The 14,087-nt window shown below is 44.9% G+C and overlaps 1 protein-coding gene across 4 annotated transcripts in view; it reads left to right on the top strand.

The window, feature by feature from the left end:
* Window positions 1-14,087, top strand: part of ctnnal1 (catenin (cadherin-associated protein), alpha-like 1) — a 135,779-nt gene that overhangs the window by 96,477 nt on the left and 25,215 nt on the right. For 2 of the 4 annotated variants that reach the window (XM_042310014.1, XM_042310012.1), the window contains exons 5-10: window positions 95-184; window positions 2,264-2,434; window positions 3,010-3,210; window positions 5,517-5,606; window positions 11,563-11,721; window positions 12,030-12,122. In XM_042310014.1, coding sequence (XP_042165948.1) covers window positions 95-184; window positions 2,264-2,434; window positions 3,010-3,210; window positions 5,517-5,606; window positions 11,563-11,721; window positions 12,030-12,122 — 804 coding nt within the window. The remainder of the gene's footprint in view (window positions 1-94; window positions 185-2,263; window positions 2,435-3,009; window positions 3,211-5,516; window positions 5,607-11,562; window positions 11,722-12,029; window positions 12,123-14,087) is intronic. The other 2 variants (XM_042310015.1, XM_042310013.1) reach the window with 1 other exon arrangement.

Raw genomic sequence — 14,087 nt, 5'->3', positions numbered from 1 at the left:
TCAAATCAGATATGCAAATAAATAGGATTTGAGTGACTTCAAACTGTCAATGTGAACACAGCTTAACTGTCCAGTGTTGGTCTCTGTCATTTAGGACCTGAAGGATGAGAATAAGAAGGCCAGGATGGCAGCAGCCAGAGCAGTGCTGGAGAAATGCACCATGATGCTGCTCACTGCGTCCAAGGTATGTACATCCTACCACTACTGCTAATGTAGTAGGTCAAAGCTGTGAGCTGGAAAACCTTAGTACTTCATGGGTGAAATTAGGCCTTATGGTGGTCATGTGAATTTTCATTCTTTTTTGGAATCAAACCAGTCTAACTTCTCACCTAAAACATCGTTTTTGTGTTAAATATACATTTGAAGTCAGACGTTTACATACACTTTAGCCAATACATTTAAACTCTGTTTTTCAGCTTTTATTTCTTTCATCACATTCCCAGTGGGTCAGAAGTTTATATACACTCAATTAGTATTTGGTAGCATGGCCTTTAAGTTGTTTAACTTGGGTCAAACATTTCGGGTAGCCTTCCACAAGCTTCCTACAATAATTTGGGTGAATTTTGGCCCATTCCTCCTGACAGAGCTGGTGTAACTGAGTCAGGTTTGTAGGCCTCCTTGCTCGCACACACTTTTTCAGTTCTGCCCACAAATGTTCTATAGGATTGAGGTCAGGGCTTTGTGATGGCCACTCCAATACCTTGACTTTGTTGTCCTTAAGCCATTTTGCCACAACTTTGGAAGTATGCTTGGGGTCATTGTCCATTTGGAAGACCCATTTGCGACCAAGCTTTAATTTCCTGACTGATGTCTTGAGATGTTGCTTCAATATATCCACATAATTTTCCTGCCTCATGATGCCATCTATTTTGTGAAGTGCACCAGTCCCTCCTGCAGCAAGCACCCCCATAATATGATGCTGCCACCCCCTTGCTTCACGGTTGGGATGGTGTTCTTCGGCTTGCAAGCATCCCCCTTTTTCCTCCAAACATAATGATGGTCATTATGGCCAAACAGTCCTATTTTTGTTTTATCAGACCAGAGGACCTTTCTCCAAAAAGTACGATCTTTGTCCCCATGTGCAGTTGCAAACCGTAGTCTGGCTTTTTTATGGCGGTTTTGGAGCAGTGGCTTCTTCCATGCTGAGCGGCCTTTCAGGTTATGTCGATGTAGGACTCGTTTTACTGTGGATATAGATACTTTTGTACCTGTTTCCTCCAGCATCTTCGCAAGGTCCTTTGCTGTTGTTCTAAGATTGATTTGCACTTTTCGCACCAAAGTGCGTTCCATCTCCTTTCTGAGCGGTATGACGGCTGTGTGGTCCCATGGTGTTTGTACTTGCGTGCTATTGTTTGTACAGATGAACGTGGTACCTTCAGGCATTTGGAAATTGCTCCCAAGGATGAACCATTCTTGTGGAGGTCTACAATTTTTTTTTCTGAGGTCTTGACGGATTTCTTTTGATGTCAAGCAAAGAGGCACTGAGTTTGAAGGTAGGCCTTGAAATACATCCACAGGTGCACCTCCAATTGACTCAAATGATGTCAATTAGCCTATCCGAAGCTTCTAAAGGCATGACACCATTTTCTGGAATTTTCCAAGCTGTCTGTAAACAATTGTTGGAAAAATTACTTGCGTCATGCACAAAGTAGATGTCCTAACCAACTTGCCAAAACTATAGTCTAAACAAGTTCACATTGTCTACATTGTTCATCTCATATGCATACGTTGATACTGTACTCTATATCATCGACTGCATCCTTATGTAATACATGTATCACTAGCCACTTTAACTATGCCACTTGGTTTACATACTTATCTCATATGTATATACTGTACTCGATATCATCTACTGTATCTTGCCTATGCTGCTCTGTACCATCACTCATTCATATATCCTTATGTACATATTCTTTATCCCCTTACACTGTGTATAAGACAGTAGTTTTTTTGGAATTGTTAGTTAGATTACTTGCTCATTATTACTGCATTGTCGGAACTAGAAGCACAAGCATTTCGCTACACTCGCATTAACATCTGCTAACCATGTGTATGTGACAAATAAAATTTGATTTGATTTGATTTGAAGTTTTAATGACTCCAACCTAAGTGTATGTAAACTTCCGACTTCAACTGTATATATGAGGTAGAGGGACTGTATTACTACAATTGATTTCAAACATGGACTGTTTCTTCATCTGCTGCTTGGTTTTCAAATCATGTGCCAGATACTTATAAAACCACATCTCTCTCCTCCCTGCAGACGTGTCTCAGACACCCTGACTGCGAGTCGGCACGCATCAACAAAGACGCCGTGTTTCACCGCATGCGTTTCGCCCTGGAGCAGGTCATGGAGATCGTGACGGACGCTCGGCCCTGCGGGGAGACTAAGGTCCTTCCCCTCAGCATTTACACCGGCATCAAGGACTTCAAGGTGGGACGACAGGGGAGGACCGAGCCTGGGGGCTCCTTCCATATGTTGTTGTTTTTTGTGCCAGTTTGTGGGGGGCAACACGTTTCTAAGTACCACGCAACAATGTGTTATAACACTGTACCTGACTGTGTTAATACAGTATGCCGCTTTAGGCCTCTACATACAAAGATGAAGTATGCTAGGAGTTCTGTGCGAGTTCTTTAGAATAAGTCAATTATCCTAGCTTTGAATTGGATAATAGACTGCAACAGAGATCATAGAGCTTTCTAATGATCTTCTCTGTCTCTGCCTGTGTCTCTGTCTCTGCCTGTGTCAATTCAATTTTTGGCATGACAAATAGTTTTTGTATTCACTATTGTCTCTGTCTCTGTGTTTCTATGTCTGTGTCTCTGTCTGTGTCCCTCTCTGTGTCTCTCTCTATCTCTCTGTCTGTGTCTCTGTCTATGTCTCTGTGTCTCTCTCCATCTCTCTGTCTGTGTCTCTGTCTCTATGTCTCTGTCTCTATGTCTCTGTCTGTGTCTCTGTCTCTGTGTTTTTCTCTGTGTGTATGTCTGTGTCTCTGTCTGTGATCCCAGTCAAACGTGGAAGGTCTGCGTGAGGGTCTGTACTTGCTGCCCCACCAGGCTCTGTCTGGCCAGCTAGAGGCGGTGGTGGAGAGGACGGAGGACTTCACTGACTCGGCCTACACCAGCCACGAGCACCGAGAGGGCATCCTGCAGCTCTGCCAGCTCGCCCGCCAGGACACTGACCAGCTCATCACAGCCTGGATGGAGGCAGTATGTGGCCGTTCACAGGGCATACATGCACATATAAACACTCACATGCATACACACAAGCACAGAGACACACAGGGACACACAAACACGTATACAAGTACTCACACAGATATGTGATAGATATGTACTCATACTTCTACATGGTTAAGAGCACACATACAGTATGTTATGATTTAACACATGCATATGCACATTTACACGTGCAAATACCCACAGACTTCTTTTCCTTTTCACGCACATTTTATTCAACCTTTATTTAACCAGGTTAGTCTCGTTGAGATAAAAATCTGTTTTTCAAGAGAGACCTGGAACACACACATTCACCTTCTCTCTGTATCTCCTTTCTATATTGTCAGTGAATGTCCTTGAGCTGTCAAGTGATTCTCTGGGTGACAAATGGATCACACTGCAGGAGTGTAGTTGCATGACCTTGTGTACTGTTGATAGGTTTACAGATAATGTGGAGGAGAAGTATAGAATATCCAGCCTTTTCACACTACCCTCCTGCATGCTACTATGCAGGACTATTTTCCTTCTTTCAGTATGTTTGTGTTTCCATACAGGATTTACCCTAGTGTTTTACCCAAAAGGCTGAGACTTGTCTGTTTCCATCTACGCGGGCCGGTACCCGTGTCTCTGGCAGACCTGCTCTCACTTGGGGCCAAAGCCAGGCCCCTGGTACTTTTCAGCTTGCATTTACATAACAGTGGATAACTGTGAACTGTTACACCTCACAAAGCAACTGTTTTGATTATGCAGAGGTTGTTGATTCTGCTCTTCACAGGTCTTCACTGTCAGCCCCAGCTTTGGAAACACAATGTCCCTAATATAACATAAGGGTGTATACACTAGTGTAACATAAGGGTGTATACACTAGTGTAACATAAGGGTGTATTCACTAGTGTAACATAAGGGGGTATACACTAGTGTAACATAAGGGTGTATACACTAGTGTAACATAAGGGTGTATTCACTAGTGTAACATAAGAGTGTATACACTAGTGTAACATAAGGGTGTATACACTAGTGTAACATAAGGGTGTATACACTAGTGTAACATAAGGGTGTATTCACTAGTGTAACACAAGGGTGTATTCACTAGTGTAACATAAGGGTGTATACGCTAGTGTAACATAAGGGTGTATGCACTAGTGTAACATAAGGGTGTATACACTAGTGTAACATACGGGTGTATACACTAGTGTAACATAAGGGTGTATACACTAGTGTAACATAAGGGTGTATGCACTAGTGTAACATATGGGTGTATTCACTAGTATATAATAAGGGTGTATGCACTAGTGTAACATAAGGGTGTATGCACTAGTGTAACATACAGATGTATACACTAGTGTAACATAAGGGTGTATGCAATAGTGTAACATAAGGGTGTATGCACAAGTGTAACATAAGGGTGTATACACTAGTGTAACACTGGTGTTGCAGTATATAGGAGTAAGATCTAACTTGAAGTCAGCCTCGTTGTATGAATAGATATCCACTTGACTCCACTGATAACACGGACACATTGTGTTCTCTGTCTCTCTCTTGACACCTCGCTCAAAAGATTCTCCTTGGATACCGAAACTTGGAGGTTTTATACAATGTGTTTTTGGTTTAAGCTGGTATAACGATGTGAAAGTAGAGGCCACAGTTCCTCTGACAGATTGAATGGAATCAGAGCTACAACACGTTGAAGGATTGGTTCCCTGGTGAGACACATTTCCACAACGTGCGTCACTAGCTGGATCCCAGGGTCTGTTTGTGTTTCTCCACTCAATTCAGTAGAAACAGAGAGGGTGTGAGAAGGTGTTACTCCACTCATTTAAGTGGAAACCGAGAGAGTGATATGAGGGGGTGTGGTGAGTGGGTCAAATACAAATCATCTGATCCCTCCTGCTTGTTTGACAGTGTTTTGACACCCTGCTTTAATCCTGTCTGTGCAAGGTTGGTACTGCCCACCTGCCTCCTTGGCCTGAGAACCTGTGTCTGAAACGATTATGTTTTACATGCTATTGGTGAAGCAGAAGGGATCTTAATTCAATTCAAGGGGCTTTATTGGCATAGGAAACATATGTTAACATTGCCAAGGCAATCGAGCGATCTCTCTCTCTCTCTCTCTCCCCTCTCTGTCTCTCTGATAGGGACTGAACAGGTTTGTGTGATCTGGTGTGGGTCAGAAACTGACTTCTCCTTCCTCTGCAGAGACAGGACACGTCCAAGGCAGCAGTCCATGATTTATGTGACAACTCTTATCTTTTCCCACTCCCTCCTTTCTTTCTTTTTGTCTTTATCTTTCTTTCAAGAAGCAGTCTCTAAATGCTAAAGAGGCCACGGAGGAGATGGAGCTGTCTATACTGAAGACCTGCCAAAGTGTCTACGAACTCCGCAGAGAGGTGAGTCCCGTAACCCTATGCTCCTACCCAGAATGCTTCACTGTTTGGCATGCCAAGGGGTTCAGTCCTAGAGCAGAAATTTTCTGTACTCCATCACAGTTTGTCTGTATCTCTTGCTCTTTTTTATCTTTGATATGCCCACATCACTCTCTCTGTTTCTCTCTCTGTTCTGTCTTTATCCTCTAGTGTACACTGCCACTCTCCCTATTCCTTTCACTCTTTCTCTCTCTCTGCCTTGTTCTTTCTCTCTCTGCCTTGTCCATTCTCTCTCTGTCTTGCTCTTTCTCTCTCTGCCTTGTTCTTTCTCTCTCTGCCTTGTCCATTCTCTCTCTGACTTGCTCTTTCTCTCTCTGACTTGCTCTCTCTACTCTCTCTGCCTTGCTCTTTGTCTCTCTCTCCCTGCCTTGCTCTTTCTCTCCCTGCCTTGCTCTTTCTCTCTCTGACTTGCTCTCTCTCTCTCTACCTTTCTCTTTCTCTCTCTCTGACTTGCTCTTTTTCTCTCTGCCTTGCTCTTTCTCTCTCTAACTTGCTCTTTCTCTCTCTGCCTTGCTCTTTCTCTCTCTAACTTGCTCTTTCTCTCTCTGACTTGCTCTTTCTCTCTCTCTCTCTGACTTGCTCTTTCTCTCTCTGCCTTGCTCTTTCTCTCTCTCTCTCTGACTTGCTCTTTCTCTCTCTCTCTCTGACTTGCTCTTTCTCTCTCTCTCTCTCTTTCTCTCTCTCTCTAACTTGCTCTTTCTCTCTCTGACTTGACTCTTTCTCTCTCTGACTTGCTCTTTCTCTCTCTCTCTCTGCCTTGCTCTTTCTCTCTCTGCCTTGCTCTTTCTCTCTCTCTCTGCCTTGCTCTTTCTCTCTCTCTCTCTCTCTAACTTGCTCTTTCTCTCTCTGACTTGCTCTTTCTCTCTCTGCCTTGCTCTTTATCTCTCTGCCTTGCTCTTTCTCTCTCTCTCTCTTGCTCTGACTTGCTCTTTCTCTCTCTCTCTCTTTCTGACTTGCTCTTTCTCTCTCTGCCTTGCTCTTTATCTCTCTGCCTTGCTCTTTCTCTCTTTCTCTCTCTGCCTTGCTCTTTCTCTCTCTGACTTGCTCTTTCTCTCTCTAACTTGCTCTTTCTCTCTCTGATTTGCTCTTTCTCTCTCTGCCTTGCTCTTTATCTCTCTGCCTTGCTCTTTCTCTCTCTCTCTCTGACTTGCTCTTTCTCTCTCTCTCTCTCTCTCTCTCTCTCTCTCTTTCTCTTTCTCTCTCTCTCTCTCTCTCTCTGAACTTGCTCTTTGTCTCTCTGACTTGCTCTTTCTCTCTCTGACTTGCTCTTTCTCTCTCTTGCTCTTTCTCTCTCTGACTTGCTCTTTCTCTCTCTGACTTGACTTGCTCTTTCTCTCTCTGACTTGCTCTTTCTCTCTCTGCTCTTGCTCTTTCTTTCTCTCTCTGCCTTGCTCTTTCTCTCTCTCTCTCTGACTTGCTCTTTCTCTCTCTCTGCCTTGCTCTTTCTCTCTCTGACTTGCTCTTTCTCTCTCTCTCTCTGCCTTGCTCTTTCTCTCTGACTTGCTCTTTCTCTCTGACTTGCTCTTTCTCTCTCTGACTTGCTCTTTCTCTCTCTGACTTGCTCTTTCTCTCTCTGACTTGCTCTTTCTCTCTCTCTCTCTCTCTCTGACTTGCTCTTTCTCTCTCTGCCTTGCTCTTTATCTCTCTGACTTGCTCTTTCTCTCTTGCTTTTTCTCTCTTTCTCTCTCTGCCTTGCTCTTTTCTCTCTCTGACTTGCTCTTTCTCTCTCTAACTTGCTCTTTCTCTCTCTGACTTGCTCTTTCTCTCTCTGCCTTGCTCTTTATCTCTCTGCCTTGCTCTTTCTCTCTCTCTCTCTCTGACTTGCTCTTTCTCTCTCTCTCTCTCTCTCTCTCTCTCTCTTTGCTCTTTCTCTCTCTGCCTCTCTCTCTCTGCTAACTTGCTCTTTGTCTCTCTGCCTTGCTCTTTCTCTCTCTGACTTGCTCTTTCTCTCTCTGACTTGCTCTTTCTCTCTCTGACTTGCTCTTTCTCTCTCTCTCTCTGCCTTGCTCTTTCTCTCTCTGCCTTGCTCTTTCTCTCTCTCTCTCTCTCTGACTTGCCTTGCTCTTTCTCTCTCTCTCTCTCTGACTTGCTCTTTCTCTCTCTCTCTGCTTGCTCTTTCTCTCTCTGACTTGCTCTTTCTCTCTCTCTCTCTGACTTGCTCTTTCTCTCTGCCTTGCTCTTTCTCTCTCTATCTCTGACTTGCTCTTTCTCTCTCTGCCTTGCTCTTTCTCTCTCTGCCTTGCTCTTTCTCTCTCTCTGACTTGCTCTTTCTCTCTCTGCCTTGCTCTTTCTCTCTCTCTCTGCTTGCTCTTTCTCTCTCTCTCTGACTTGCTCTTTCTCTCTCTCTCTCTGACTTGCTCTTACTCTCTCTGCCTTGCTCTTTCTCTCTCTCTGACTTGCTCTTTCTCTCTCTGACTTGCTCTTTCTCTCTCTGACTTGCTCTTTCTCTCTCTGACTTGCTCTTTCTCTCTCTGCCTTGCTCTTTCTCTCTCTGACTTGCTCTTTCTCTCTCTGACTTGCTCTTTCTCTCTCTGACTTGCTCTTTCTCTCTCTTTCTCTGACTTGCTCTTTCTCTTTCTCTCTCTGCCTTGCTCTTTCTCTCTCTCTGACTTGCTCTTTCTCTCTCTCTTTCTGACTTGCTCTTTCTCTCTCTCTCTCTCTCTCTGACTTGCTTTCTTCTCTCTTGCTCTTTCTCTCTCTGCTTGCTTTTCTCTCTCTGCCTTGCTCTTTCTCTCTCTCTCTCTGCCTTGCTCTTTCTCTCTCTGACTTGCTCTTTCTCTCTCTGACTTGCTCTTTCTCTCTCTGACTTGCTCTTTCTCTCTCTGCCTTGCTCTTTCTCTCTCTGCCTCTCTCTGCCTTGCTCTTTCTCTCTCTGACTTGCTCTTTCTCTCTCTGACTTGCTCTTTCTCTCTCTGACTTGCTCTTTCTCTCTCTGACTTGCTCTTTCTCTCTCTGCCTTGCTCTTTCTCTCTCTGCCTTGCTTGCTTTTCTCTCTCTCTCTCTTTCTCTCTCTGCCTTGCTCTTTCTCTCTGCTTGCTCTTTCTGACTTGCTCTTTCTCTCTCTGCCTTGCTCTTTCTCTCTCTGACTTGCTCTTTCTCTCTCTCTCTCTGACTTGCTCTTTCTCTCTGCTTGCTCTTTTTCTCTGACTTCTCTTTTCTCTCTCTGATCTCTGCTCTTTCTCTCTCTGACTTGCTCTTTCTCTCTCTGCCTTGCTCTTTCTCTCTCTGCCTTGCTCTTTCTCTCTCTGACTTGCTTGCTCTTTCTCTCTCTGCCTTGCTCTTTCTCTCTCTCTCTGACTTGCTCTTGCTCTTTCTCTCTCTGACTTGCTCTTTCTCTCTCTCTCTCTGACTTGCTCTTTCTCTCTCTGCCTTGCTCTTTCTCTCTCTCTCTCTGACTTGCTCTTTCTCTCTCTGACTTGCTCTTTCTCTCTCTGACTTGCTCTTTCTCTCTCTGCTTTGCTCTTTCTCTCTCTGCCTTGCTCTTTCTCTCTCTGACTTGCTCTTTCTCTCTCTGACTTGCTCTTTCTCTCTCTGACTTGCTCTTTCTGACTTGCTCTCTCTCTCTGACTTGCTCTTTTCTCTCTGCCTTGCTCTTTCTCTCTCTGACTTGCTCTTTCTCTCTCTCTTTCTGACTTGCTCTTTCTCTCTCTCTCTGACTTGCTCTTTCTCTCTCTGCTTGCTCTTGCTCTTCTCTCTCTCTGACTTGCTCTTTCTCTCTCTCTTTCTCTGCCTTGCTCTTTCTCTCTCTGACTTGCTCTTTCTCTCTCTGACTTGCTCTTTCTCTCTCTGACTTGCTCTTTCTCTCTCTGACTTGCTCTTTCTCTCTCTGCCTTGCTCTTTATCTCTCTGACTTGCTCTTTCTCTCTCTGACTTGCTCTTTCTCTCTCTGACTTGCTCTTTCTCTCTCTGACTTGCTCTTTCTCTCTCTGACTTGCTCTTTCTCTCTCTGACTTGCTCTTTCTCTCTCTGCCTTGCTCTTTCTCTCTCTGACTTGCTCTTTCTCTCTCTGACTTGCTCTTTCTCTCTCTGACTTGCTCTTTCTCTCTGACTTGCTCTTTCTCTCTCTGACTTGCTCTTTCTCTCTCTGACTTGCTCTTTCTCTCTCTGCCTTGCTCTTTATCTCTCTGACTTGCTCTTTCTCTCTATGCCTTGCTCTTTCTCTCTCTGCCTTGCTCTTTCTCTCTCTGACTTGCTCTTTCTCTCTCTGACTTGCTCTTTCTCTCTCTGACTTGCTCTTTCTCTCTCTCTCTCTGACTTGCTCTTTCTCTCTCTGCCTTGCTCTTTCTCTCTCTCTCTCTGCCTTGCTCTTTCTCTCTCTGACTTGCTCTTTCTCTCTCTGACTTGCTCTTTCTCTCTCTGACTTGCTCTTTCTCTCTCTGCCTTGCTCTTTATCTCTCTGACTTGCTCTTTCTCTCTCTGACTTGCTCTTTCTCTCTCTGACTTGCTCTTTCTCTCTCTGACTTGCTCTTTCTCTCTCTGACTTGCTCTTTCTCTCTCTGCCTTGCTCTTTATCTCTCTCTGACTTGCTCTTTCTCTCTCTGACTTGCTCTTTCTCTCTCTGACTTGCTCTTTCTCTCTCTGCCTTGCTCTTTCTCTCTCTGCCTTGCTCTTTCTCTCTCTGACTTGCTCTTTCTCTCTCTGACTTGCTCTTTCTCTCTCTGACTTGCTCTTTCTCTCTCTCTCTCTGACTTGCTCTTTCTCTCTCTGCCTTGCTCTTTCTCTCTCTCTGACTTGCTCTTTCTCTCTCTCTTTCTGACTTGCTCTTTCTCTCTCTCTCTATGCCTTGCTCTTTCTCTCTCTGCCTTGCTCTTTCTCTCTCTGCCTTGCTCTTTCTCTCTCTGCCTTGCTCTTTCTCTCTCTGACTTGCTCTTTCTCTCTCTCTCTCTGACTTGCTCTTTCTCTCTCTGCCTTGCTCTTTCTCTCTCTCTCTGCCTTGCTCTTTCTCTCTCTGACTTGCTCTTTCTCTCTCTGACTTGCTCTTTCTCTCTCCGACTTTCTCTTTCTCTCTCTGCCTTGCTCTTTTCTCTCTCTGACTTGCTCTTTCTCTCTCTGACTTGCTCTTTCTCTCTCTGACTTGCTCTTTCTCTCTCTGCCTTGCTCTTTCTCTCTCTGACTTGCTCTTTCTCTCTCTGACTTGCTCTTTCTCTCTCTCTCTCTGACTTGCTCTTTCTCTCTCTGCCTTGCTCTTTCTCTCTCTCTGACTTGCTCTTTCTCTCTCTCTTTCTGACTTGCTCTTTCTCTCTCTCTCTCTGACTTGCTCTTTCTCTCTCTGCCTTGCTCTTTCTCTCTCTGCCTTGCTCTTTCTCTCTCTCTCTCTGCCTTGCTCTTTCTCTCTCTGACTTGCTCTTTCTCTCTCTGACTTGCTCTTTCTCTCTCTGACTTGCTCTTTCTCTCTCTGCCTTGCTCTTTATCTCTCTGACTTGCTCTTTCTCTCTCTGACTTGCTCTTTCTCTCTCTGACTTGCTCTTTCTCTCTCTGACTTGCTCTTTCTCTCTCTGACTTGCTCTTTCTCTCTCTGACTTGCTCTTTCTCTCTCTGCCTTGCTCTTTCTCTCTCTGACTTGCTCTTTATCTCTCTGACTTGCTCTTTCTCTCTCTGACTTGCTCTTTCTCTCTCTGACTTGCTCTTTCTCTCTCTGACTTGCTCTTTCTCTCTCTGCCTTGCTCTTTATCTCTCTGACTTGCTCTTTCTCTCTATGCCTTGCTCTTTCTCTCTCTGACTTGCTCTTTCTCTCTCTGACTTGCTCTTTCTCTCTCTGCCTTGCTCTTTCTCTCTCTGACTTGCTCTTTCTCTCTCTGCCGTGTCCTCCTTCTGGCTTACTCTTGTTTTCTCTTTCTGCTACCATTGTGCAGCCAGGCATAGAAAAGATACAAAACATACACATATTCACCCCCTCTTTTCCCTTCTCCCTTCCGTCCAGCTTCATAAGGTGGCGGTGGGGCGGGCGGCGGACCTGCTGAAGCTGCACGCGGAACACCTGCCTCTGCGGGCCCTGAAGGCCTCGGGGGGCGAGGGCAACCTGGAGGCTGTGGCAGAGTACGCCCGGACGCTCGGCGAGCAGAAAGAACAGCTGGTGGAGGTGAGAGAAGCTCACTGGACTGGGGAGGTTGACTTAAGTCTGTTGAGTCTCCTTGATCAAGTCACCATTGAAGCACAATAAAGTATTCAATTCAATCCACAGCAATCCAACCTCATATCCATCTCTATATCGGAGGTATATGGACATGTATGATGTGGGATACTGGCTTTGGAAGCCTGTATGTATTTTATCAATTGAAACATTTGGATAAGTATCTTGATCTGTTGTTGGCATCAACATGTAACACACACACTGCTCATATCCAATCATATGGATGTTAGACGTCAATGTTCTTTGTCCTGTTCCAGACTTGTCGTCTGCTGTGTCACGTCTCGGGGACAGAGCCTCTGGAGATCACCTGTATACATGCTGAGGAGACCTTCCACGTCATCGGCCCCCAGGTAACACACACTGACAGGTAACACACACACTGACAGGTAAAACACACACACTGACAGGTAACACACACACACACGCACACTGACATGTAACACACACACACACACATACACACTGACAGGTAAAACACACACACTGACAGGTAAAACACGCACACTGAAAGGTAAAACACACACACACTGACAGGTAAAACACACACACTGACAGGTAAAACACACCCATACTGACAGGTAAAACACACACACTGACAGGTAAAACACACACATTGGCACATTGGCAGGTAAAACACACACATTGGCAGGTAAAACACACACTGACAGGTAACACACACACTGACAGGTAAAACACACACACTGACAGGTAAAACATACACACACTGACAGGTAACACACACACTGACAGGTAAAACACACACTGAGAGGTAACACACACACTGACAGGTAACACACACACTGAGAGGTAAAACACACCCATACTGACAGGTAAAACACACACACTGACAGGTAAAACACACACACTGACAGGTAAAACACACACACACACTGACAGGTAAAACACACACACACACTGACAGGTAAAACACACAGGTCAAACACACCTGACAGGTCAAACACACACTGACAGGTAATGCACACACTGACAGGTAACACACACACACTGACAGGTAACACACACACACTGACAGGTAACACACACACTGACAGGTAACACACACACACACTGACAGGTAACACACACACTGACAGGTAACACACACACTGACAGGTAACACACACACTGACACGTAACACACACACACACTGACAGGTAACACACACACACTGACAGTTAACACACACACACTGGCAGGTAACACACACACTGACAGGTAAAACACACACACTGACAGGTAAAACACACACACTGACTGGTAAAACACACACACTGACAGGTAACACACACACTGACAGGTAACACACACACTGACAGGTAAGACACACACTGACAGGTAACGCACACTCACACATACGCATCACACTCACACTGGGAATGGGCCCCTGAAGGGCCAAAACAAGACACATGAGATGGCATAGTCCTGATCATGTCTGATACAGTCCATGTTGCGACAGAAACTTGATAATCTGTATAACCTCTCCATTATCAAGGTTCAGTTTTTCAGCACATCCCCTGTCATCTAGATCCCTTATAGCTTCAACACCATACATTAAACACAGCCAACCATTGCAGAAAAATACATTAAGAAGACTTCATCTGATACATGGGAAATAACTCAGACAACCACATGCACACAAGTCAGAGTGCATCACCCCCAGTGTGCTGCATTTAATTGGCAATTACCCGCAGGAGTCCCTTTATTATCATTGAAAGACACGCACAGACGCACAGACACACACACACACACACACACACACACACACACACACACACACACACACACATACCAGTATCATCCCTCCCTGCTGGGCAGTGGCTCCCTCTCTGTGACCTTATTGATTGGTTGACCTTTGAGCTTATGAGCTCAGTCATTACTGCGGGGTCATGCAGCGTCTGACGTTACTGTGGGAGGATCATCACATTTCACACTATACCCCCAGCAGCAGATAAAGACCTTCCCGATGGCCTGGAAGACCAAACATAATTAGAAAAGTGGGGAACAAAACTGATGCCCTGCCCACTGAAGATTGTGTGAAATGGAACAAATCCACCCCCACACTGAAAGGTAATGATTTGGTGTAACTCCGGTGTCTCTGCTGTCTCATAGTAGTTCAACATTGTACGAGACTGAGGCCTGTTTCCATTCAAATCACCCTCTCCTTTTCTTGGTCTTGCCTCAAAGAGTCAACTGGTCTGGATAGGTACTGCTGTGAGTAACATAGTAATAGCTCCACTTAAGGTAACGTTTCCCATGTGTGGTTGCCTGATTTTGAAAATGGGGTCCGAGAGAAATGGTGAAATAAAATTTTGAA

This window comes from Oncorhynchus tshawytscha, linkage group LG31, assembly GCF_018296145.1.
Source record: "Oncorhynchus tshawytscha isolate Ot180627B linkage group LG31, Otsh_v2.0, whole genome shotgun sequence".
In the NCBI taxonomy this organism is placed as follows: Eukaryota; Metazoa; Chordata; class Actinopteri; order Salmoniformes; family Salmonidae; genus Oncorhynchus; species Oncorhynchus tshawytscha.
The sequence above is the reverse complement of the archived record's forward strand: the minus strand, read 5'-3'. Positions and strand labels throughout refer to the sequence as shown.